Genomic DNA, 26,079 nt, shown 5'->3' with positions numbered 1-26,079 from the left:
GTGATGCAGCCTGCGAGTCGTCCCTGTATCTCTCAGACACCCTGCCCTGGTCTTTGCTGTTCTTTGATTTCCTTGACTGCCTCAGGGCCAAGACTTTTCGATAGCACTGAATTCCTCTGATAAAAAGCAATATTGCCAAGCATGCAGGCTCACACCTGTAATCCTCGTTATTCAGGAGGCTGAGATCCGAGGACCAAGGTTCAAAGCCAGCCTGGGGAACAAAAGGACCTGGGACTCTTATCTCCAATTAACCTCTAGAAAATGAAAGGGGACTTGGCTCCAGGGTAGGGCGGTAGCCTTGAGCTGAAGAGCTCAGGGACCCCCCCCCACACACACAAACAATTAATATTGATGACCATCAGCTGAGTGTAATAGGCACTTCATGATATGCGCATGTGTGTTTCTGCCACAGCACATCTGCACATGCAGATTTATCTATTCCTCCAGTGGCCTTGAACAGCACATTATTTCTCTCTTTCACTAAGCCCAAGCCTGGCCACAGGGTTAGGATCTAAGTTTGGCTCCAAGAATGCAGAGAGCACCCACCCACAGCTGCAGTCCTGACAGCAGCGTCCTAGAAGATGGGGCAGGCAGTCAATCCACCCTGTGCCAACCCTACAGGACCTTTAGTGCCTTCCTGCTTCCTTCAGAACACAGGCTCTTTCTCCCTATGGAGAGCAGCCACTGAGGCCACCTCATGTGCAGCTTGGTGGTGGATGGCACTGTCCCTTATGTGGGAAAAAAACAAAGTGTTGCTGCTTTCTCTCTGACAAACACAGCCAGACTGACCTCTTCTCATGTTAATTCACCTGACCCATGGGTTGCTGAATACATGTGAAGAGGGGGGGGAACCCCCTATGACACAGCAGAGGCTCCAGGATATCCAGAGAGAGGGACCAGCTCAGCTCACCCAGCAGTGGAAAAGCGCTCACCTGGAAAGCAGGGCCCCTTCTTCACTGTGACAGACCTGAAGTTGGGGTACTAGCAGCTGTCATACAGGGGTGCCTTTGGCAACCAGGGGTACTGGGGACCAGACTCAGCAGTCTCCATCACTGGTTCCAATCATCCCAAGTGCCACAAACTGAAATATGGATTAGTTCTCATCATGCCACGACCATTAACCACGTAACGGCTCTTTCCGTAGACAGCAAAGCCCTCCGGCCATTAGCCCCACATGTGGCTAGTGCTTTTCCTCTTGTTCTTCATTTCTTGAACAAATACCCACAGCCGGCACAGAATGAGCACCAGTTTGTGGCTGGCACTTGCTGTCTAATCTATTGTTTGGGAGAACTCCAGAGTTGGAGTCAAGGATAGGCTGAAAAACATGAACTGCCACCAACAACCACTGAAGGCTAAGAGCAGAAAAGCTTGAGGATAAGAACTGCTCTCTTGAGTAGTACCTCCAAAAGGTAACTATCTAGAGAAAAATCACTTTTTACCTCAGTACAGGGAGGTGAAAAGAGTCATTTGGAAGTACGTCTTCTTGGATGCAGCCAGTTGGGTTACACTGGAGCCTGACCTAGATGAAGAGAAATGCCAACCCAGATGGCCCCAACTTCCACAAAGACAAAAGGAAAGGGTGTCATCCCTCCCAGCCAGCCCACCTCATCTGGGGAGCACAATTCTAGAAGACTGAGACTGGATCCCAGAGCCAGACTCCTCTCCTCTCTATACTCCACACTATAATACTATTGTGGCTTATATATGGTCTATCCCCAAAGCCACAGGCTGCCAAAATGCGCAAAATGTTGTACTCTGCCATTTGAGCCACACGTCCAGCTTTTTACTGGTTGTTTTTGGACAAACTTTTCTATTGGGCTTCTCCAAACTGCAGTCTTCCACATTGCAATCTCCTGAGTAGCTCTTTCCCAACATGCAGGAAGCCAAGCAAAGTACTCAAAGCTCTGCCCACTGAAAGGAACCCCCTCACCATCACCTTTCAAAGGATGACATATGGACCACAATGGACTAAATGTAGCCATTGTCTTCTCTCCAGCAACACCAAAAACCTGTGTAGTCCCACTGGAAAGCCAGACTGGATGCTTCTCCTCCAGAGCCCCTGGCCCTTTGGATGTTGCAAGAACTACTGGACTCCAGAGCAACCTGGGGAAGTCATTTGCACTTTTTCCTCATCTTTTTTTTACTTCCTATACAGATGTTATATCTGAAATCAACAAAGCCTAACTCAATGTTTAAGGGGGATAGGGGATGTAGATGACACATAGTGCAATAACTGGAATTCTGCAGTGTGTGGTGCATAGTGATGCTGCTCATTTTTTCAAATTATTTATTTTTTTTTTTGTCAGTTGTGGAGCTTGGACTCTGGGCCTGGGCCTTGTCCCTGAGCTCTTCAGCACAAGGCTAGTGCTCTACCACTTGAGCCACAGCGCCACTTCAGCTTTCTGGTGGTTAATTAGAGATAAGAGTCTCACAGAATTTCTTTCCCAGGCTGGCTTTGAACCTTGATCCTCAGATCTCAGCATCCTGAGTAGTTAGAATTATACCAGTAGTTATAACACCAGTGCCCAGCTCATTTCAACTTTTGGTGGTATGCTTATACCTGAAATTCTCAGGGACAGGGGTCCAGCTCTGTTAAGAAGGGGAGGCTCTGAGACTTCTAACTTAGCTTTTTCCTGTCACCCTAAACAAGAAAGGTCATGAGGATCAGGCCAGTGACCAAGCATGTTTGTGTCAGTGATACATTCAGACACTGAAGAAATGACTGTAGGGGAAACCCTTATGCCAATTGGACTGTGAGAAATGAGTGAAGACCTCTGTCAAGCTAGAACCATCACCTAGCAACCAGGGTGCCTTTTGGGGTTCCTTCAGGTTGGTATGACTCAGAGGCAACATCTAATCATCCCTGAGCGATATAGGCCTCTTCCCTTCTCTTTAGCGAATGGCCACAGATCACTTGAAAAGATTGTGGTCCAAACTCCTAGCAGGAATGCAGGTTGTCCTTCCAAGAGACTAGCTTTCCTGTCAAGCAAGGTAAGTTGAGTCTGACCCAACGTAGATCTGAGAGCTGGGAGAGGCCCTGATTCCACCCTGTAGTGATTCTGTGACCACACTGAGTTTTTCCTTTTGTACAAAATATGAAGGCCAAAGAAGAATGACCACATTAATTCAACCACAGGAGATATGAGGTAGCTTTGGTTGTTCTTCTTGCAGAGGTTTAGTAACTTATCCAAAGCTGAACTGCTGTTTAAATGATGTAGATGAAATTCAAAAAGGGCAGTTATGCGAGTCTGTGTGTCTTAGCTCTTCACCTCTGAGCTCTGCTACCACCTCTCCCTTCAATCTGCTCCACAGAACCTGAAACAAGTTGGGGGGGAGGGAGGGGTGTGATGCTGTTGGTATCCTAGGATCCAGAGTAGCTGTGCCTAATAATAGACCTACCTGATCCCCGGGAGCTGATACTTTAACCCCAGTAGGAACAAGCTGAGGGCCTCTTTCATTTGATGCTGAAGGAAAGACCACTCCCACCACCCAGCATCTGTGCTCCTTTCTCATACACAGTCAGGTTCTGAGCTTTGTAGAGCAAACATGTGCTCACCTTCTCAACAGAGCAACTTTGTTGCTTGTGGACCATAGAAAGTGAGTGGGGTCTAGGCTGAGACAAACCCTAGACTCACAGTCCTGTACCATTTCTAGGACACACTTATAGGGGATGAGCAGAATGGATTTGCTGCTCATTACGAATGACAGCAGGCCCACTGGGAACCAGGTAGGTCTGTGTGGCTCCTCAGCCATGCTGGGCACGAGTGGGCAGAAGAGCCTGTGCTGGCTCAGCATTCTAGGGGACCATGGCCTGATGGGTGTGCTGCCTGGAGGAATGTCCATTTGTGGACAAAACCCAGTCTGGTTTCTACATTTGCAAACTTGGAAATGATAAGGCTGAAGTCCAGATTTGGCTCTCCTGATGATAGCTATAGACTCCTATGTGACATTTCTGAAGCATGCCTAGCTCTAACCTAGCCTGGGACCTTTCACTCAAGGTAAAGGAAGAGGACTGAGTCCTAACATCTTACTTCATAGTGAACAAAGTTTCCTCAAAAGCAACAGGTACCCCGTGTCATCCCTGCCAGTGCTCAGCACAGCAGCTCCTCCAAGGAGCCCTGAGGAGCCCAGGGTTGGCTAGCAGCCAGCACTCGTGTCCATAGCGGGGTCACAGTTACAAGAGGCAGTCAGACCAGGGAAACTGGCCGGTGCCAAGCCAAGGGCCTCTGCATTGGAACCTAGCCACAGTCAGCCTACATTTAGACGCTTCCCGTTTTGGGCTGCACATTTTTTTTATTAGCTTAATCAGTGTCTCTCTTCACTCCCCACCCTGAGCCTTACCTTAAAAGAACATCAATATTAATGTAATAAGTAAAAATAAATAAATAAAGTGGCACAAAAAGCAGACTCCTCATTTCCTGCCCAATAAGTTTCCCCGTCTCTCCCCTCACCCTTCTCAATACTTGTGGGTCCTGGCTCTCCAGGAAGTCCCCAGGGTGCCAGGTCAACGCCGCCCTCTGTGCAGGGATGGTGGCACAGCCTCTCCACCCACAGCTCCCACTGGCCATCTCAGCCTACAATGGACTGCAGGGCCCACACCTCACCTATATTGGGAAGGAGTCAGACGCCGACTCCAGCCACAGAAACACACACATACAGGAGCAGCAGACGATGAACCGGGAGGTGAGAAAGAGCCAGACTGTGGAGGCTCAGGAAAAACTGTTCTCTCGTGTGTGTGTGTGTGTGTGTGTGTGTGTGTGTGTGTGTGTGTGTGTGTGTGTGTGATAGAGAGACAGAGACAGAGAGAGAAAGAGACAGAAACAGAGAGGGACAGATGGGGACAGAGAAGGTGGTCAGGGTGGAACAGGGAATTGTGACAATAAGTTGCATTTCACCACTGTGGATGGGCAGTGACCTCAAAGCTGACCTTACACTGCTCTTGATGCTGTGGAATGAACCAGCATTCCAGATACAGATGCAGTTTACCTGATCTCGTTTCCACACATCAGAAAGACCTCAGGGGGCCGGGAGTTTGGCCTAGTGGTTAAAGTGTTTGCCTAGCATGCATGAAGACCCAGGTTCGATTCCTTGGTACCACATACATAGAAAAAAAAGCCGGAAGTGGTACTGAGGCTCAAGTGGTAGAGCTCTAGCCTTGAGAAAGTCCAAGGACAGTGCTCAGGCCCTGAGCTCAAGCCCAGGACTGGCAAAAAAAAAAAAAAAAAAAAAAAAAAAAAACAGAAAGACCTCAGTTCTAGTGGCTTTGAAATAAACAGATGTTTTTCCAAAGGCACCATGAATACTGTTTCTTCTCTAACTCAGAAGGAATGGTTTTGGCTCTCCTCTAGTGTTGAGGAAAGACAGCACCTGCTTGCCCCCAAACCTTGAACAAGGGCTCTATCTTCCTCCCAGATGCTTCTTTAATGACCCTGGGTCACTGCTATCTGCTTTCTAGTTTGAAATTCCAGTGCTGAACATCCTTCCCAGACACTACTGAGAAGTTACAGGAAATTTGAGATAAACAATAAGATATTAGTTCAAAGAAACAGGGATCAAGTTTTCTTCAATAGGTCTTTCCAAGAAGTTAAAGTCCTAAAATTATCTTATTTTCACCATAAAAACATTAAGGGAGAATATACACGGTATGAAAGGTGAAGGTAACAGATATTTATTTCATTTTTCTTAGAAGATAATCTATGAACCACTAACTGCTCCTTTAATGGACAGAAAGAATTTTAATGGAAAAAAGATAATTAATATGTTAGACTAAAACATTTTTGTGTAAGTATTTAAAGTTATTTTAAAAGAATAATTAATCTGTAATGTGATCATGGAAAAGTATATATTTTTCTGGAGTTTTCTAACATCCAATATGTTATATTCTATACCTTTTCTTCTTTTTTTTAAACCCCACTAGTTGGGCCAGGAACGTGGCCTAGTGATAGAGTGCTTGCCTAGCATGCATGAAGCCCTGGGTTCAATTTTCCAGTACCACACACACAGAAATAGCCAAAAGTGGTGCTATGGCTCAACAAAAACAAAAAACAACAAAAAACAACACACCCCACTAGTCATAATTTCTGGGGAAATGATTTAGTCTTCCCTTCCCCCAATCATCCAGGCTTTGAGAAGCACCAGAATGATCCAAGTTTCTTGAAATTTCCTTCATCCTCTTTTTCTTTATATTTTAAGATTTTTTTCTATGTTGAGAATGAACTATACAATTTGTGGGTGGGATTGGAAGGAAAAACTGGGAGAGTGTGAGGAAAACTGTGGCATTGTCCAAAAGAAATATACTAATTACCTGACTCATGTAACAATAACCACTCTGTCTACAGGGGTTACTTTTATAGTAACAGTAAAAGAGTAAAAATTTAAAAGGAAGAAAGAAAGCCCTAGGACAAAGGATACAATAGTATGAACTGTCAAATTTTTATTCCATCTGATTGTTCTACTTACATATGATGTATCAGACTTTTAGGGACTTATGAGCAAAATAAAGTACACTGACCTTTAATAGAAGAACTTGAAGAATTCCATGGAGGTGTGGTTCAAGGGATAAGAGCCCTAAATTCAAATCCCAGTGCCAATTAAATAAATACATACATAAATAGACTTTAGCAAAAATCAGGCCAAGATAAAGATCGTCAATCCTGCTTCCTTTGGAAAATCATAAGAGAAGTTGAGTTCAAATTACTGTAAGATGTAAACGATTCAATATGAGAATGATTATTCACAGAATTTCATTCTTGTTTCTGCCTATAACCGTGCTAAAGTTCTTATTGAATGGTCAGAGCTGAAGGCTGAGAGTTGGTTTCTCTATATAAGCATCCAGTTTTATAAAGCAAGTGACAGCCATCTTTGCAGCTACCCCTGGGTTGGTATCTGTGGCACAGGTGTGTGCTGTCAGGGAAGGAGGGGGTTCTTGCTGAAATCTACAGTGAAACAAGTAGTACTTGCTGTCTCGTGTGTCCACGGAGAAGCCCAGGTCCTACTGTCAGGGTGCAGCCTGCATGATCAACAACCTGGTAAGACTCCCCTTTGCACCGCAGTCATCCCGGCACCGGGGGCCCCAGAAAAACTGAGGTCACGTATTTCTGGAGGGTCAAGTGCTTTTCCTTGTTATTGTGGCAGTTATATCCTATTTTTCCAGATGAATCTTACAGCTCCTTTTGTTATGTACTTTAACCCAAAGAAATCTCATAGAGTTATTTAAAATGATTACAATTTATATATTAAGGCAAAGGAAAATAAGCTCCTACAACTCATGTTCTTTTATCTGTTAGAAGTGCCTACATTGGGGGCTGGGAGTTTGTCCTAGTGGTAGAGTGCTTGCCTAGCATGCACGAAGACCCAGGTTCAATTCCTCAGTACCACAAACATGGGAAAAAGCTGGAAGTGGTGCTGTGGCTCAAGTGGTAGAGCTCTAGCCTTGAGAAAGCCCAAGAACAGGGCTCAGGCCCTGAGCTCAAGCCCAGGACTGGCCAAAAAAACCCAAACAAAACAAAACTTTAGTATGAGAATAGGATGTTTTCCTCTACCCTGTCTAGTTGAACCGTGGGAATGCTATTGATTTTTGAGCCCTGACTTGCTCTTACTCACCTGAGTGCTCATCTCAACCCCTGCTGAGCTGATGTTCTGCTTACCTGCTTAATCTCAGAGCCCCTTGAAAGCAGAGAGCAGCCACCCAGCTGGTGGAATCCATCCAAGTTCCCTCCTAGTTCTGCAGATGCATTGTTTTCTGAAACTTCCACTTGACTCAACCCACCCAGAAGCCAGAGACTCACAAAACTCTTCTCCAGAGCCCACAGGGACACAGAAGGTAGGCAGGGCTGGGAGGAAGACAGACCTGTGATATTCCAATGTGCCCCCCACCACCACTAGAAGAGTCGTGAGCCCAGCCTCATATGGTCTGCATACCAGCACATTTCAAGCCTTCATAGAAAGAGGCAGCAAGCATAAAATGACATCTCTCTCCTGCTGTCCCCAGGATGTCTGAGCTGGAGAAGGCCGTGGTTGCCCTCCTTGATGTCTTCCACCAGTACTCTGGAGGGGAAGGTGACAGGCAGAAGCTGAATAAGTCCGAACCGAAGGCACGCATCTGAGTCTCCCCTTGTGAAGCCCACAGCCCACCACTCGCCCTTCCAGTCACTGAACTGCCTATGCCAGGCAGAAGCAGTGGTAAACACACAAAAGCCTAGCTGTTATGAGTCTGAGGACAAGGGGGCCACCTCAGGCTACACAGGAAAATTCTTTTTCAAAACAAAGACAAGCAAGCAAAACCCACCTTACACTTTCTCTTCAGAGCTGCCCTGAGGTGGTCGTGAGCATATACAGCCTTTTGGGTTGCCTCTAGAAAATGATTTAAACAGCTGAGAGGAAAGGCTAAAATGGGCCAGTTTCTATTTCCCTGTCATCTGTCCCTGCAAATCACAGATTAACAGGAGACGACAGCAGAATGGGATGGAAAAACACTCATGACTTCTCAGAGCCCAAGTGAACATATAAGAAAACTAGTAGCAATGTAATAAAGGCTGTGTATGAGAAACCTACTGCTAGTATTACACTTAATGGTGAAAATCTAAAGCCATTCCCTCTAAAATCAGGAACGAGACACGGATGCCCACTCTCTCCACTCCTCTTTAACATAGTACTAGAATTCCTAGCCAGTGCAATAAGGCAAGAAGCAAGCATAAAGGGGATCCAAGTAGGGAAAGAGGAAATAAAACTATCCCTCTTTGCAGATGACATGATTCTGTATTTAAAGAATCCTATAGACTCTACTCCCAAGCTCCTTGAGCTGATTCAAAGCTTTGGAAGAGTAGCAGGCTATAAAATCAACCCTCAAAAATCAACTGCCTTCCTTTATGCCAACAGTGAGAGGAACGAGGCAATAATCAGGAAAGAAACTCCTTTCACAACAGCCTCAAAGAAAATAAAGTACCTAGGAATTAGCTTAACTAAGAATGTAAAGGACCTTTTTGACGAAAACTTTAAAACCCTAAAAAAGGAAATTAAAGCAGAACTAAGGAAATGGAAAAACCTCCCATGCTCCTGGATTGGAAGAATCAACATTGTGAAAATGACAATCTTGCCAAGAGCTATCTACAAATTCAATGCAATACCCATCAACATCCCAATGTCATTCTTTAAAGAAATAGAAGAGGCAATCCAAAATTTCATATGGAATAATAAAAGACCCTGTATAGCAAAAACACTTCTTAGCAGAAAGAACAGCGCTGGAGGAATTTCAATTCCAAACTTTAGACTCTATTACAGAGCTATAATTCTCAAAACAATTTGGTACTGGCACAGGAACAGGCCTGAAGACCAATGGAATAGAACTGAGGACCCAGATATTAAACCACAGACCTATGGCCACCTAATCTTTGACAAGGGAGCCAAAAAAATAGAATGGAAGAAAGACAGCCTCTTCAACAAGTTGTGCTGGCAGAACTGGTTAAGCACCTGCAGAAAACTAAAGCTGGATCCTTCTTTGTCACCTTGCACTAGAATTAACTCCAAATGGATCAAAGACCTGGAGGTAAAAGCTGACACACTGAAAAGTTTACAGGAAGGAATAGGAGATACACTAGGCCTCCTTGGCACAGGTCGAAACTTTCTTAATAAGGACCAAGAATCACAACAAATCAGAGAAAGGCTGGATAAGTGGGACTGCATTAAACTGCAGAGCTTTTGTATGGCAAAGGACATAGCTAGTAAACTAATCAGGAAGCCTACAGAGTGGGAGAAGATCTTTGCTACACCCACTCCAGTGGAGTCTGTGCAGCATGGAGCAGAAAGAGCTTGAATGGCTGCCAGTCCTGAGGTTCGCACCAGTGGTGATCAGGCCTCCTGGAGGTCCCTGGCAGAGACCGGGACATATGCGTGGAATGCTCATAATGCTGGGTGCTGGGATTCTTTTATCACTCTTTTCATTTCTGATAGTTGATGGTATGGCAGTAATATTCTGTGCCAGCTACTGGCCTAAACAATTGATTGAGCGACTAGATGTTCCAGGAACTAAAAGTGCATGCCCGGCTACTCTGGCGCAAGACACACCCACAGCACCCTTAATGACCTCAATGCATTCTATTAATAATAAGACAGAATTAGAAACTAAAACAGAAAATATGATCTTTGAATTAGTAATAAATGTTAGTTTGCCTGAATATGCCTTTAATGCGTTTGCATTACTTGTGTAAATGTTGCAAGTACATAATGAATCATATGGGAAAGAATTAGAAGGGCTAGAGCACCGTGGTGTGCTCTAACTGAACAGCAACAATGGATTCTTAGGTTTAAGGTTTTACAATTCCTGGCACAGGGTAATAATTACTGACTCAGAAACAAAATCATAGGAAGAACTAGAATGGAACAGATGGTAAACAGAACTAATATTGATTAATGCCAAGGCGGATGACGCCTAACCACAATGTCTGACATATTAACCATAGCTCCTTAGAAGGGAGGGAGAAGTTTCTTTTCTACTCAGAAAAATGTACCCTGTAACCATTCTTAAACATGATTGTAATCTTTTGACCTTATGCCAACTGAAAGAAAATGCTCCTGCTTTGACTGTATATAATCTCACATTCAACAAGTAAAACTTCGCAGCAGACTTCAAACCTCCCTTGCGTTTGTGTCTGTCATCGCCGAATCCATTCCTGACCTGTGAATCCAGACTTGGTCTCCCCGCACTCCCGCTGAGTGGGTCTGCGGCAGATCTTCACCAACCAAACAACGGACAAAGGCCTCATATCTAAAATATATCAACAACTCAAAAAATTGAATCACTCCAAAACTAACCTCCAAAGTAACAACCATCCCATTAAAAAATGGGCCAAAGACTTAAAGAGAGTCTTCTCTGAAGAAGAAACAAAAATGGCCTATAGACACATGAAGAAATGCTCAACATCTCTGGTCATAAAAGAAATGCAAATCAAAACAACTCTAAGATTCCACCTCACTCCAGCTAGAATGGCCAGGATCAGGAAAACGAATGACAACAGATGCTGGAGGGGATGTGGCCAGGAGGGATCACTACTACACTGTTGGTGGGAGTGCAAACTCGTTCAACCACTATGGAAAGCAGTGTGGCAGTGCCTCAAAAGGCTAAACATAGAACTCCCCTATGACCCAGCAATTCCACTACTTGGCATTTACCCAACCACCCAGAAACAAGGACATACTAAACCCACTAGCACAACAATGTTCATTGCAGCACTATTCACCATAGCAAAGATATGGAACCAACCTAGATGTCCCTCAGTTGATGAGTGGATCAACAAGTTGTGGTATTTGTACACAATGGAATTCTATGCTGCGGTCAGAAAGAATGACATCGCCCCATTTGTTAGGAAATGGAAAGACTTAGAAAAAATCATATTAAGTGAAGTAAGCCAGACTCAAAGGAACATAGGCTCAATGGTTTCCCTCATTCGTCATAATCAGTAGAAACCTTGGGCTCTACTAGCAGAGATTTGCAATAGAGCAAAATCTTGATACATAAGGCCATATAATGTGAAGCTAATTGAAAGGACCTCCAGGATATTGAAACAAAAGCCATATAATGAATGATTGTTGTCCGTAATGTACTATGTTGTCTCTCATCTCCTTTGCTGTCCCTTGGTTATCTCATATTGGTATAGTATCTCACTTTGTTATCTGATATATTGAATTTATTTGTATTTGAATATTTGAAATTTGATAGGGAAGGGGGGAAAACCAAGACGGGTGGGGGGTGTGGGGGGGAGGGAAACGGGTACCAAGACATGTGAAAGGGTATCAATGTATGTGAATTAATGCACCTTCTATCTGGCAAATATCATGTAACCCTTTTACTAATTACAATAAAAAAAAGAACTGCAAAAAAAAAAAAGAAATTAAACAGCAAAAAAAAAAAAAAAAAGAAAACTAGTAGGTGGGCTGGGTGGCACACACCTATAACTCCAGCTCTAGATGCTGAGGTAGGATTGTGAATTTGAGAGACATGAGCAGTACAGTGACTCTGTCTTAATAAAGAGGTAGGAGGAGATGGAGAGCAGAAGAATTCAAGAGACAGAGGCAAAGAGACAGACAGACTGAGAGAGACTGAGAGAGGCTAGGTGTTGGTGGCTCATACCTGTAGTCTTAGCTACTCAGGAGGCTACTCAGGAGATCTGAGGACTGAGGTTTGAAGTTAGCCCAAGAGTTACCAAAAATCTAGAAGTGGAGCTCTGGCTGGCATTAATTACCCTTGAGCACAAAAGCTTAGGAACAGTGCTCAGGACTTGAGTTCAAGGTGTAGTACCAGCAGAAGAAAACTTTGAAGAAATGTCATCTTTGGGCTTTCTTCCAGATGTCTAGTATTTAGAGATAACTGAGCACTTGATAATTTAAGACTGTGAGAGATGCAGGCCGGACTGGCATGACCTCTGCTTTCAGGGCACCAAAGCTTGGCATCCCAGTGAGTGCCCACTTCACTAGGCATGTCAGAAATCTGACACACGTACCTCCGATGGCAGAAGTCCCTCCAGGGGGCACCTGGGAATACAGAACATTGCGGGGAACCTTCTTCAGTCTGGGCTCCTATCTTGGGAGCTGCATGACAGCCTCTGATGATGAGTCCTGATGCTGGCCTGTGGCACATCTGGACGCCTGAGTCCCCTGCAATGGTGCAGCCACTGTTGTCTCCAGTGATCACCAATCTGTGCCCTGATGTAATCCACCGACTTCCTTATGTCTCCCCGGTGCTCTGAATGCAGGCTGGCTCACGTCAAGGCCAATGGACTTGGGGGTGGTACTACTGCAGCAAGGAGTTTCCTCAAGTGGCTGAAATGACTAGCCACACTCAGAAGACAGGACCAGAAACAAATGGGGACATAGTTGTCTGACCAAGGGCCCATCCTGGGGATGGGTCCAGGATACTGGGAGAGTGTCCTGTCACATGGTAAACAGAAAGCTACCCTCTGAGCTAGCTAAGAGTACATGCTATCTGGCTGGGGTTCTCCTGCCCCTACCCACTTAATCCCATTGCTGAGAAGTTCACTGGCCTGCAAAGCTGGCTGGGAAATGCTACACCTGGGTCTAGGATTGCTTTTCTCAGGCATTCAAGTTCACATGTGATCATCTACATGACCGTATTATGTCCCACCAATTCTGCCTTTTGATTTAATAAAAAATGTAAAGGAACTCTAGGATATGAAAACAAGAGCTTTATCTTGTGTGATTGTGGTTCTTAATGTACTATGTTATTTCTCTTTTCCCCCTTTGATTAATCCCATGTTGTTACTGTATCTGACTTCGTTACCTGGTATATTGTATGTACGTTTATTTGTTTATTTGAAATAGGAAAGGGAAGGGAGAAAACAAGATGATTGGGAGGGGCTGGGAGAGGGAAATGGGCACAAAAACCATGAGAAGTGATACACCTACTACCTGGCAAATGTAACTGTAACCCCTGTATACATTACCTCAGCAATAAAAAAATATATAAAAAAGTCCTTGCTGATCTCTCTTAAAAATAATAGTTACAATAAGGATGAAACTCCACTCCAGAAACAAAAGAAAATTCAGCAGCACCAAAAGCTCATTTTTTTTTTCCTTTGAGACATTTGCTCAGACTGACACAGACTTACCAGGATCAAGCCCTTATCGCATAATAAAAGCTCAACAAATAGTAGCTAATAATAGCATTTACTATGACATCTTAAAACAAAAATTGTGGGCCAGGAGTTTGTCCTAGTGGTAGAGTGCTTGCCTAGCATGCACAAAGACCTGGGTTACATTCCTCAGTACCACAAGCTTAGAAAAGACCTGGAAGTGGTTCTGTGGTTTGTGTGATAGAGCTCTAGTCCTGAGAAAGCCCAAGGATAGTGTTCAGGCCGGGACAGGGAAAAAAAATATGTTAGCATGGAGAACCATAATTTATTACTGGTAACTCATGGCATGTATACCTAAATATCATGAGCATTTGCTGGCCTGCTTTTAGCAGTGTAATCTGAAAGCAAACCTATTATGTCAGTCCAATTTTCATTGCTGTGACAAAACTCCTGAGAAAATTACAAGAGGAAAGGTTTGTTTTGGCTCTGTTGGTTTGGGGCTTCTGACAAAGCTGAACACAATGCTGAGGAGCAAATGGTGGCTCAACGCTGCCACCTCCCAGCAGTTGGGAGGTGAGGAAAGGAAGGACTAGGTCTCCATGTCCCCTCTGAGGGCACACCCAGGAACCTAACTTCCTCCCCCAGACCTCAGCTCCTGAAGGTTCTACCACCTTTCAGAGGCAGCCAAGCCTTCAGCTTACGTGTTTTTGGAGAACATTGTAAATCCAAAACCATACCAGCTGTGGTATATCTGAAAGGACATTGCTTCCATCCACCTTTTACAGAGCCAGCGCCGATCTGCACAGGAATCACCATGGAATCTTCTCTAATTTTTGTGTACCACTGGGGTCTTGTACTTGCTAGGCAAGAGCTCTACCACCTGGGCCACGCCCTCACCTAGAAGCTTTTAGGTTCTAAGATGCCCAAGAGCTCATTATTCTGCATTTGTGTGCTCCTTCAGTTTGTAACCCTGGACTACGATCACACATCACCTAGTAACCTTGCCATTTAGTTGGCTTTGGTGTAAGGCAGGACTGTCAGGGAAGGCCTCCAAACAGAGAGAAAGAAGGTAGGAATTACCATCGCTAAGTGTCCCCAAGCATTTCAGCAAAACATTAAAATCCACTGAAACCATTTACTACCGAGAACCCCTACACCAGAAATAAAAGCCAGGAACACCAAAAGTTCATCTTCCCTTTTGCTCAGATTGATCCAGACTTCCTTCTTTTCCCATGTGTTTTAAGCATGATGATACCTTGAAGATTTTTACATGTTAGATGTTCTATTCTTTTTCAGTGGCCTAGGGTCCCACTAGATTTAAAGGAGGAAGACATAGACCCCCAGAGACTTTTGTGGCCAACAGTGCCCTGGTCAAGGAGAAATCTTTTCTGGTATTTTACATTTCATGTCTTGGGATTATTTCTGATGCAAATCGTCAATCAAGCAACATTCAATCACATTGTGATGACTCCATATTCTATTTTTCTTTAAGTTGGACAACTTTCCTTATCTCTTTTAGGAAATCAAAGAACAGGAGATTGTGGACAAAGTCATGGAAACACTGGATGCGGATGGAGATGGGGAATGTGACTTCCAGGAATTTATGGCCTTTGTTGCTATGGTGACCACTGCCGACCATGAGTTTTTTGAATGTGAGTGAGATGAAGAGCCAAGCTGTTCCTGCAACAGAGATGAAGGTCATACTCGGAACCAAAGCACAAGGGCTTTCAGGCTGATGGGACTCCAGCTCTACAGCCATACATAGCTAATTAGGAAGCTTGACTTGCTCTGTGAAAAATTGAAACTGGCTTCCAAAAGTCTGCTTTAAATTGCTACAACATTGTATCTGCTGTATCAGCCATTTGTGTAAGCTAGCTGGTCCCAAGGGCTGCTTAGGAAAGTCAATTCTGAGCTGAAAAGCACATGCTGTGCAGGTAGTCATAGCTCTGCAGTATCCTAACCCAGAAAAAAACAAACAAACAAATAAATCCACTACCAAAAGAAAGCCTGCAAAGTAGCAGCCTGAGGCTCCCAATAAATCTAAAACTGCAATTTTTTGTGCTGCTTTTCTGTACATTTGTTCATTAGAGCAAATAAAGAGCTCAGTCATCTCTGGCAAAGGGCATGGTCATATTTATACTTTTTTGCCTATGGTGAGTTGTTATTACTGACTAAATATTTGATGCCACCAGTTATAAATGGAAAACAATGTCTTATAAACCAAATACGATGTTTCAACTCAGAACTGATGATCAAAATTTTATATTTAGTAGAATCCCCCTTCTGGAATGATCTCAGAACCTAAGACCAGGTTTAGGATCTACGTTTCCAGTTAATTGTGCTGAAAGCAATTTTTACCACTCGGCATCCTCTACCGTCTATAAAACGAGTGTGCCGCAAGTTAAGATGGACTGGGGTGTGCCTCTGCACCTCCTTCTGCTGCAAAAACATCAGACCACACTGCTTGCCAATTTGAGCCACAGACCAGCAAGTCAAGTTATAAATGATAGAACAAAATCAAATTATAGATATTATAAGTTACTTACAGGAAAACTAAAATTAATCATATCATCTTTTTTCCTATTTAGGTTTTTGTTTTCCTTTAAAGGGAACTGACTTGGAAATTCATAAGCAACCAAGCAGGGCATTTGCATTTGACAAAAAGAACACTATACTGACTTTCCGCAGCCACTGAATAAGAAACAGAAATGAAACTACTTGCAGAATGGGACTTACTCCATTTTCAGACACTGCCCAAAGCCAGATGAGAGGCAGCCAGGGCTGCATGAGGTCCTCGGGTGTTCAGATGCTGCACAGCGTGGCCTCTCCCTGACTGGAGAGCACTGTGAGGCTCTACTGAGGAACCAGCCTGGCTGGGTCATATGTTCACCCTCTCATTGCTGTTAGAATTCCTGACACAAACAACTCAGAAGGAGCAGGGGTTTATTAGAGCATGGTTTTAAACACTTCAGTCTACAATAATGGGGAGGGTGTGGTAAAGCAGTTTACATAATGGCATTCAGAAAGCAGAAGGGCTCACGTCTATAATCCTAGCTACTTAAGAGGCTGAGATCTGAAGATCAAGGTTCAAAGCCTGCCCAGGCATGAAAGTCCACGACACTCCAAATAACCACCAGAAGACCAGAAGTGGTGCTGTGGCTTAAGTGGTAGAGCACGGTCATTGAGAAGAGCCCAGGGTCAGTGCCCAGGTCCACAGTTCAAGCTCCACAACTGACCAAAAAAAAAGAGAGAGAAAGAGAGAGTGGAAGGAGAAAGCAGAGGAAGGGACTGGGGACTGTGTATAATCTTCACATACAAGCCCACAGTGACCTATTTCCTTTAACATTCCACTTCCTAAGTTTTTGTCACCTCAGACAGTATTCCGATGGGACTGGTAAACTGTTGTCAGCCCACTATTTTCCCCCAAATCTGTCTCTGTCTTTCTCTCTGATGACCTTTAGACCAGAGATCATTTACCACTCGATTGCCTGTACTTACTACCTCCCTCTTGGAGGTAAGGTAAGGATTTTAGTCCCCTCTTGAGGGCCCTCCAAACTGAAACTTTCAATTTTTTTTTCTAGGTCCCAGGGACCACTGCCTCCAATCGGTAAGTATTTGGGGTTGCCCAGACACTCAGTGGAGGATCCCGCCAGCCTTGAACGTGTATTTGGGGACACCTTAATGCAAAGTCTTGGTTCTCTCCTTTCCTCACTGCCACCCAGAAGTTTAGCTTTAAGGACATGGAGTCACAGCCATCCATTCCAGCCAACCACTCTCTGGCTTGTGTCCTTAAGAGTGAGATGCTGGCTGGGTCACAGGGACCCTGTTAGATAATATGCAGACTTTGCCAAGAACCACACAGACATGTGTGAGCATGTGAGAAGCTGCCTATTGTCTGGGGTGACATATAACCTGCAGGGCTTAGGAGGCAGAAAGGAGGTGGAGACCCAGAGTAAAGAGAGGACTAGGGGCTTCATCATGGCGGAGTAAGATTTGTAGATACTGTCCAAAGGCAGATAAGGGGCCTGCAGCTGCTCTGACCTGAAGGTCACTCTAGGGGATTCTGTGGCCTATATGGTTTACGGCTACCCAGAAGAGTGTCATCTTAAGATAAAGGGGTGGGAACTAGCTATTTACTGCCCTAATCAAAGGGCTTGATATTGCTTGCGTAGGGCATGTTGAAGTGTGGAAAAGGGAGGGAGGAGCCCTGGGCCAGTGCTGCTTTGACCGAGTGGGCCTGGGAAAGGGGCATGCTAAGCAACAAGCTGCACTATGGGACAGGACGCCCTGGGCCCACACCATCATTTCCCCTCTATGTTCCCTCTTGAAAGCTAGCCGTCCTGGGCTTGAAACCAATTCTAAAAGAAACATCCACTTTTGCGTAAGACTGTTCCCTCAGTGTCAACTGGACAATTGCAAAACCAAAAACATAACTGCTTAGACAGTTGTCCTCAGTACTGTTAGGTCTAGCCACGGGAAATGGTCCCTTCCCTTCCTTCTCTCTCCATGTGTGACTACATGCGGCCCTCCCTACAAGTCCCCACCCCGCACCGGTAACCCAGTTAAGTGCTGCATCTGAGGCAGTGGGAGGTGTTTCAGGCTCTGAGGTCACTTCCTCCTCTGCTCTGGTCACTCCTCCTTCTGACAGTGGGAGGTCCCTTCCTCATATGCTACAATTATATCTCCTTTTCACCCTTTCCTATAAAACCTCTCTCCACCATTAGTTTGAGCTGCTACATGCTACACTCTACTGAGTGACTCAACAGTTTGGCTTTCCCAGATAAACTTTTCTGTCTGAACCATGTGATGGTCTCATTTTGGCAACCTTTACATTTGTTGCCAAAAACTAGGAGGCAATAATGTCAAGAGTCACTGGATCCTCTCCACATCTCTTTCTGAGGGACAATCTGCCTCCTGACCACTTGTCCTCAAATCCAACCTGCTGAAGGAATTCCATATTGGGCCACCCACCTCTACTACTGCTGCCATGGGTCCACACCACGCCCTCTCCCCCCCCATCTGCCCTCTGTCTCACGTGGCACCATGCCAGAGGGATCCCCTATGGCTTTTGGCCAGTCTCTTCTCATTTTGGGGACACATTTAGAGAGAATTTGACTACATGCTACCGGATTCCTCCTACACCTCCTCAGACAGTGGGAGGTCCCCTGGGCGCCGAGGTCACTTCCTCATACATTACAGCGACACCTCCTTCTCACGCTTCCCATGGTCACCTCTCTCTGCCACACGCTATATGCTACGCTTATGAGCAGCCCAGCAGTTTGGTTCTCCCAAATAAATGCTTTTCTGTCTGAACCACATGGTGGTCTCCTTTCAGCAATCTTTACATCTATCTGCTGCTGAAACCCATGAGCAGGTAGTGTTCAAACTGTGCATCCCCCGTTTCTCCTTCCAAGGGTCAATCCACCCCCTGGTCAACCCCACTCTACCTCCACCCCAGGACCCAAACTGACCAAGGCACCCCATATCAGAGCTCCCACCTCTACCACTGCTGTCAGCGCACCTACACCACACCATCTCCCCTCTGGGTCTGGTGAGTGACTCTATCTACGTGTTCTCTATTTTTCTCTCAATGGGGTGCTATACCAGAGGGATACCCTACACCTTTTGGACAATCTCTTCTTGGTTTGGAGATGCCTGAAGCCAGAGTTTCACTGTCTACACCCTCAATAGACTCATGTCTGGTGAGCAATTCCTGTCTACATGTCCTTCTGTTCATCTCCATGTCACGGGGAGCCCTATGCCTTTTGGTCAATCTCTTCTTGGTTCAGGGACACCTAAAATGAGAATTTGACTCACTCTAAAATATTTCAGGTGGAAAGGAATCCACTACATACTCACCAGAGCCCTTCCTTACGTTTCTTATCCAATGGTATCTCAACAACCTCTCCCGAGCTGAGATTCTCATGGGATGTCTCCTAAGCTTCTCAGACATTCTTCTATTCAAATATTCTATAAAACCGAAATGCCTTACTCTCAGGTATCTGAATAATTTCTGCCAATGCAATGGTAAATGATCAGAGTCTGTATTCAGACTGTCTTTGCCCTCCTTGCTCATCCTTTCTGTCTCTTGGTTAACCTTCACCTCTGTGCCTGCTAGGCCTGTGTGGCTGGCACAGAATGGAGTCATAAACCTCCCAGCCATCTCCTCTGGAAAGAGAACTTTGTCTTATAAATGTGGTAGGATCAATCTCTCCCTCCCCCACCTCCCTTCTCTCCCCCCTCCCCCCCTCCTCTTTTCCTTAATTGACTGCACTGGTCCTCTTTGTGGTCTACAGACATTTAGGAACAGTGCTGCCTCCTACCCTTGAAAGTCTGGGTTGGGTATCTCCCCCATTCTCTTTGTGGGTCCTGGAGAGATACTTAAGAAACAAAGGCCATGTGGTGGATTTTCATGTGACCTGCCCCACTTTCATCAAGCTTACACCCCCACCTATCTAGTTAGCATTCAGAGGTCAATTTGTACACTAAGATGTCTCTTTATAAAAATTGTTTTTAAGACTTACCTGGCTCCACAGGCCAAAAGAAAAATAAGCAGTTTTAAACTCAAACTGCAAAGAAGCTAATCAGATTTGGATGTGAACAAATGTGCCTATTGTGTCTATATCACGAGTATGCAAGCTGCCTTAGATACAGTGCTGACAATGGTTTCAATCTTGATTAATATCCTGAAGTGCTATATTTAGTTAAAAATTAACTAGACTGTTTAATCAGTTGCTGTTTCAAATTCATCAGCATTACTGAGTTTTGCTATCACAGATTTAATCCTCTGTGGCATTTATAGTCAGAAACACAGAGGGATAAATAACTCTCAATTTATCAGCATTACTGAGTTTTGCCATCACAGATTTAATCCTCTGTGGCATTTATAGTCAGAAACACAGAAGGATAAATAACTCTTATATGTATTTACTGGTCAAATTTAATAAGTTTTCTTAAATTTTTTCTTAAACATTTTAAAAAATAACTTAGTAAGTTCCACGTAAACCTTGATTTCTTGTTGCTTCAATTCAAAATTAAAAGGGGTGACTGGCAAAAACTCTCATTTAATCTGTCAGTCACCCTCCAATGTGGGACCCAGTCACCTGGGACATGCCACCCCAGCAATGACCTAAAAGTGCCAATTGGGGCCTGGGAAGGTGGCTTAGAGGTAGAGTGCTTGCCTAGCATGCATGAAGCCTCTGTAACACATAAACAGAAAAAGACACAAGTGGTGCTGTGCTCAAGTGGTAGAGCACTAGCCTTGAGCACTGAGAAGTTCGGGGGCAGAGCCCAAGCCCTGACTTCAAGCCCTAGGACTGGCAAAAAAAAAAAAAAAAAAAAAAAAAAAAAGACAACTGGGACATGCCACCCCAGCAATGAGTGAAAACGCCCAAATGGGACATCATCCCAGCAAAAAGAGACCTTTCAGACCCACTAGGAGAGAACTAGTCCTGTGAACGAGGGTCTACCAGAAGCAGTGGGGAAACGCTTGCACAGATGAGAGGGAATGGTGTCAAATCCTCAGTGTAGTCACATTATGCTTGCCCTTTCAACAACAACCAGAGCCAGAGGGATAAAAGAAAATACTTCACCTGTGTGCCTATGTAATGCTCATATCTGTCTTCTAACTGGGTGGGAACTTATATCTATTACCCGTTATTTCTACTTATAGTGGGTGTCTTATCCATCCATTCCCTATAGTCCAGGCAATTTTCAAGGCCTCCCACCCCAGGCCTTTAACCACTCCAAACCAGCCTCAGCTTCTGACTGGTTATTCTTAACCAGTTACCAAAAATCCTAGATACTCCCTGCCCTAATCCACATCATCTGGACCACTGGCCAGATCATCTGGAAGTCTAGTCACCATAGCAACAGGCACTAGCTTCTAATAAAAATTGTGATGCACACTTTTGCTGTCCCTTGGTTATCTCATATTGTTACACTGTCTCACTTTGTTACCTGATATATCGGATACATTTGTATTTGGTTATCTGAAATTGGATAGGGAACGGGGGAAAACAAGATGAGGGGTGGGGGGGGAGGGAAATGGGGACTAAGACATGTGAAAGGGTATCAATGTATGGGAATTAATGCACCATCTATCTGGCAAATATCATGTAACCCTTCTATTAATTACAATAAAAAAATATATGAAAAAATGCAATTATGCAGGCAAAAAAAATTGTGATGCAAAACGGAGCTCCTATGGTATTAACACCCACTGTGGTGCCAGGTGAACAAAACGGCAGTGAGTCCTCTGTACGTGTTGGTGACCCACACATAGGCGTCAATGGCAAACAGACAGAGCAGCCAGGTCTCATGCAGACTGGGGGAGACTCAAGGGTACTGCCGTTGGCCTGAGTAGATACAAGGTAAAGGAGAGTCCAGAACTAGTAGGGCGAGAGCTTACCTGTTTAGATCATCAGCTTTGTGGCCTCTTACCAATGCCCAGAGCAGATAATGCTCACGGTGCATCATCACAGTGGGAAAAGGAGACCTGTGGTTGGACCTCTCTTCCCAGCACAGAAAACACAAACCCACGTGGCCTTAAAACCCCTTACCATAAAGAGAGAAGTCAGAAGCAAAACCTGGGAGAGAGTGAGGGAGGAGGTTGACATTGTACTCGTTACCTCACTTGTGTAACCCCTCTATACATCTCTCGTCATAACAATAAAAAGTAAAAAATTAAATGAGACAAGTCCCACTTGAGCAAACCCACCGCTGTGAGCCTACTTCCAGAGGCCCACTGCTCGTGAGCAGGAAGTGCCGGTCCTTCCTGTGGAACCCAGCCTTACAGACCTCGGCAACCTAGGTGCTTGCTCCTCCAAGGGACGGGCCAGAGTCCTGCTGCCCTTATAGGAGACAAGACTGTATTTGGAATTAAAAGTATCTTCAGTACCTGTAAGGGCTATGTCTCCACACCCAGCAGCACAATCTGACGCACTCAGTCCCTATGGAAACCCAGCCCAGGCAGCAACAGCATTATTAGGTGAGACCATGCACCTGACACCTTCAGCGGCAGCCCTAGCACATGGCAGCAAATCGCATGAAGCAGTCACTAAGACATGTAAAAGGGAGTGTAATAGAACTAAAGTTTGCAATTTATTAAGAATAAAACCAGATTATAAAGTATATGATTCTAAATTTGTAAAAAAAAAAACCTTTTTAAAGGATAAACCTCTGAGGTTTATGTTAATACTAAAGCCGCTAGTATCACTCAGAGGTAAGGCTGTGCAGAAAGTTTAAATTTGTCTTCCTTACACTTTAATGAGCTTTCTAGATTTTGGGCAATAAACCTAAATGCTTTTATATTCTGAAAGAAATATATAATAAAATGTATCCTACTTGTGGCAGTTTTAAATTTTTACACATCTCAAGATGCAGAACTACAAATAATAGCTTTTATTAATATACCAATATAAAAAATTAGTGTGATATACAGAATTCCCAGAGAGTAGTCTTAAAACATTTTAATACACTTCTTAAGTCTTAACTTAGCAGATACCTTGTCTTACTGACTCTGGTCTTTTACTACAAAAAGCTCCCAATTTCTGTTTGCTATAAAACTACAACACTGAGATTGGGTTAAGTAGTCTTGTTCCCTTCTCAATCGTTCAATTGTAAAGAACACCTATTAGTCCACCGTGAATCCTCTGGATGCCAAATAATAAGTTATATAAATTCTGTACATAATTACAACAGGATTATCAGAATTCCAGAATGCTGCACACACTAAACCACAGTTCAACACCATGGGCAAAGAGGGCTACTATGCACGGTACTATCTGAGCCCGATGTCAGACAGGAAGAAAGGAGCTGGCCCAGGCAGCTGGACTCACTGTAAAGAACTGGCAACAGGTTGTTAGGCACTGATCCAGGCCAAGTCTCAGAAACAACTGGCTGTTTCTGGGAAGCATGCATGATTTATACACTTCTTCACCTTCTATCTTCCTCCAAATCCAACAACTACATAACGTATGTTTTAATTAGTTATATAAAAATAATCTCTTAGATTCATGCGAGACTTCAATTCTTCAGATGTAGCTAAAGGATTTTATATTCTCTTCTTTGATTTAGGCTCTGTATAATATTATATCACTCAGATTTGTTTGAATAAAATAACTAACATTGGTTTGGCCATATTTTACAGGCACACAACTCAAAGTGCAAAGGCCAACGAGGCTGGGACCACGCCTGGTGAAGTCCACTTCTGCAGAGGCACAGTCCTTGTCTCTACACAGGCCTGTACAGAGTATACCCAGGCCTCAGGCCTTAGACTGCCACTCATGCTTTCAGATCTGTTCACCTGGAATAAAAGTAATTATTCAGTTGAATTAATACTATGACATTATGAAAATTAGCATTTTAACTAAATAGCATGAAGTTACAAACAGTTTAAATGCTGGTTTTTCCTTCTCAAACAGTCTAACTTGACAGTCCCAAATGGCACTTACGAGTATTAGTGACAACATATGCAAACAAGTGAGACACCTGCTTCAAGAACAAAACTGGCCAAGAGGGCTCTTCCTCTTTCCATCACCCAGGCTGGGTTGAACATCAGAAGTGAGGCAATTCTGTGTGCTGTGGCCTCAAGTTCTCTCCAGCACGGATTCTACATATGAATCTGTCATTTCAAGTAGGATTAAGTAACTGAACTTTTGAAGTCTTTAGCCTAAAAAAGTGCAAGCCTGCAGTACAGCAGAGAATGGCTGTGGGGGCAGTGACTCCGTACAGTGCCATGCCAGGCCTTTTCTTTCCTTCCCAGTCACATCATGTTTTCTGGCTTTCATGGATTTTTAAAATGTACTTGGCAGGTCCAAAATGCTTCTCTAAGGAAGTGCTTTCTAAAGTGAGCACTGGGCACTGCTGTGGCAGGGAGAAGCCCAGGGGGGGGCCCTTCTCCCAGGGTGTGGACGGCGAAGCCCCTCCCTCCCCTAAAGACCCCACTGGCGGCGCGGCTCAGTCAGGTCTGTGGGCTGCCTTCACATATTGTAGGCCACATAGATGGGGTCCAGCTGGTCGGCAAGGAAGCCGTCCCGCAGGTGCATGCGCTGTTTCTCGCCGCGGGAGTTGATGGGGATGACGCCAGGGTCCACGATGACCACCACGCCCACCACCAGGTAGTGCTCCTCCAGCACCACATTGGTCACCAGTGCCACCAGGTCCAAGGCGTCCTGCTCCAGCCCCTCCAGCTCCACCACCACCACCAGCAGGTTGGTCCAGGTGAACACGGCACTAGGGGACAGACGGTCAGACAGCTGCATGAGGGTGGGGCCAGCAGAGGTCTGGGAAAGGGTGTCACTCACGGGAAGTGAAGATGCTGGTTTACGCTCATTCATTCACTAGTACCACACTGCTGTCTAATCCCTTTATCAGAATGTCTATTCTAACTCAAGTTCCCACTAAGAAAGAACATGACTTGATACTGAAAGCTGTACCTGTCCCAATGTAAGCTCCCTACAAAGTAAAAGAAATGTGAGTCACAATCATTTTAAAGCAAGATAATCACCTTTTCAGAAGCAATACTTCAGGATAAAAATGGTGGAAGTCTTTGATTTTTGCCTGTATAGGTGGGGCTGTCTCTTGTTTTATGATTGATCAGGAAAGGAAAAAGATAACCAAACCCGAGTGAGAGTAAGCAATGAGGTATGTGCCTCTGGTTCTGTGTTTCAGAATGTAAATCCAAGTCCTTTAAGAAGGGTTGGCAGCCACCAATACATTCTGGCACCATCTGGAAACAGTAATCCAGCTCTGCCAGGACCCACAGAGAGTGAGAGAGCCTGTCCTCACAGCCTGACAGTGCCTGGCTCCACCCCAATGTGCAGGGGCCCAGTGGGTAGTGTGGGGCTCTTACCATTCTGCGATGCTCCTGTGTGCCCGGATCACAGAGGTCTCGATGTCAATGGGGTGGTACCGCATCCCTCTCAACTCCAGCGTTTCATCCAGAGACCCAACGACATACAAGGCATCGTGTCGCTCTGTGAACGGCACGTGTGTGCACACGCTCAGAGCACGACATACAAGGCATCGTGCTGCTCTGTAACGGCACGTGTATGAACTACACATGTGAGCCCATGCTCAGCGCAGGTGCACAGTGGTCTGCACACCCTTCTATGGGGGCTCCACCAGGTGCCCTCTGAGATAAGGAAGTCCTGATGCCAGCATTGTTTGGAATGCATGCCTATGCAAGGAGAGCTAATGGAGACAGAGGAGGCTGTCTCGCCTCTGCTGTGGGGAACAACCTCACAAAGTTACAGCAGTGTGACCATGCATGTTTAAGTAATCTGCTACCTGTGGAAACAGAGTAGCAAGTTCAGGGTACCAGAAGCTCTGACTTGAGCTGGCTGGCCAGTCCTGTGAACTTATAACCGAATGCCTTTGAGTGGAGGGCCCCCACCCATGTCTAGTGAATGGGTGCAGTGCCACGGTGCCAGCCAAAATGCACCTGCAGGGAAAGTCCCACCATCGGAGACCAGCCCCATGGCCTCATCACCAA

At 44.9% G+C, this 26,079-nt stretch overlaps 2 protein-coding genes across 4 annotated transcripts in view; one reads left to right on the top strand and one right to left on the bottom strand.

Annotated features, from left to right (window-relative positions):
- Window positions 1-7,991: 7,991 nt before the first annotated feature.
- On the top strand, window positions 7,992-15,665 carry S100b (S100 calcium binding protein B). The gene is made up of 4 exons (XM_090333948.1): window positions 7,992-8,097; window positions 8,180-8,203; window positions 9,537-9,544; window positions 15,103-15,665. Exons 1-4 carry the CDS (start codon window positions 7,992-7,994, stop codon window positions 15,241-15,243), a joined length of 279 nt encoding a protein of 92 aa, XP_090190074.1. The 3' UTR covers window positions 15,244-15,665.
- A 7,305-nt stretch (window positions 15,666-22,970) lies between these two features.
- The window catches only part of Dip2a (DIP2 acetate--CoA ligase A), an 88,035-nt gene continuing 84,926 nt past the window's right edge, over window positions 22,971-26,079 (bottom strand). For all 3 annotated transcript variants that reach the window (XM_090351027.1, XM_090351038.1, XM_090351046.1), the window contains 2 exons: window positions 25,438-25,561; window positions 22,971-24,818 (listed from right to left, as the gene is read on the bottom strand). In XM_090351027.1, coding sequence (XP_090207153.1) covers window positions 24,566-24,818; window positions 25,438-25,561 — 377 coding nt within the window. In that variant the 3' untranslated portion in view covers window positions 22,971-24,565. The remainder of the gene's footprint in view (window positions 24,819-25,437; window positions 25,562-26,079) is intronic.

The sequence above is a fragment of the Megascapheus bottae genome, chromosome 1 (genome assembly GCF_031878675.1).
Source record: "Megascapheus bottae isolate mThoBot1 chromosome 1, mThoBot2.hap1, whole genome shotgun sequence".
NCBI classification, from domain to species: Eukaryota; Metazoa; Chordata; class Mammalia; order Rodentia; family Geomyidae; genus Megascapheus; species Megascapheus bottae.
The sequence above is the reverse complement of the archived record's forward strand: the minus strand, read 5'-3'. Positions and strand labels throughout refer to the sequence as shown.

Excerpts from the sequence above, each read along its gene's own strand:
- S100b (XM_090333948.1), top strand. The coding sequence starts at position 7,992 with ATGTCTGAGCTGGAGAAGGCCGTGGTTGCCCTCCTTGATGTCTTCCAC. Across the intron at positions 8,098-8,179 it reads TAAGTCCGAACCGAAGGCAC|TGGTAAACACACAAAAGCCT; the intron begins GCATCTGAGTCT and ends AGGCAGAAGCAG.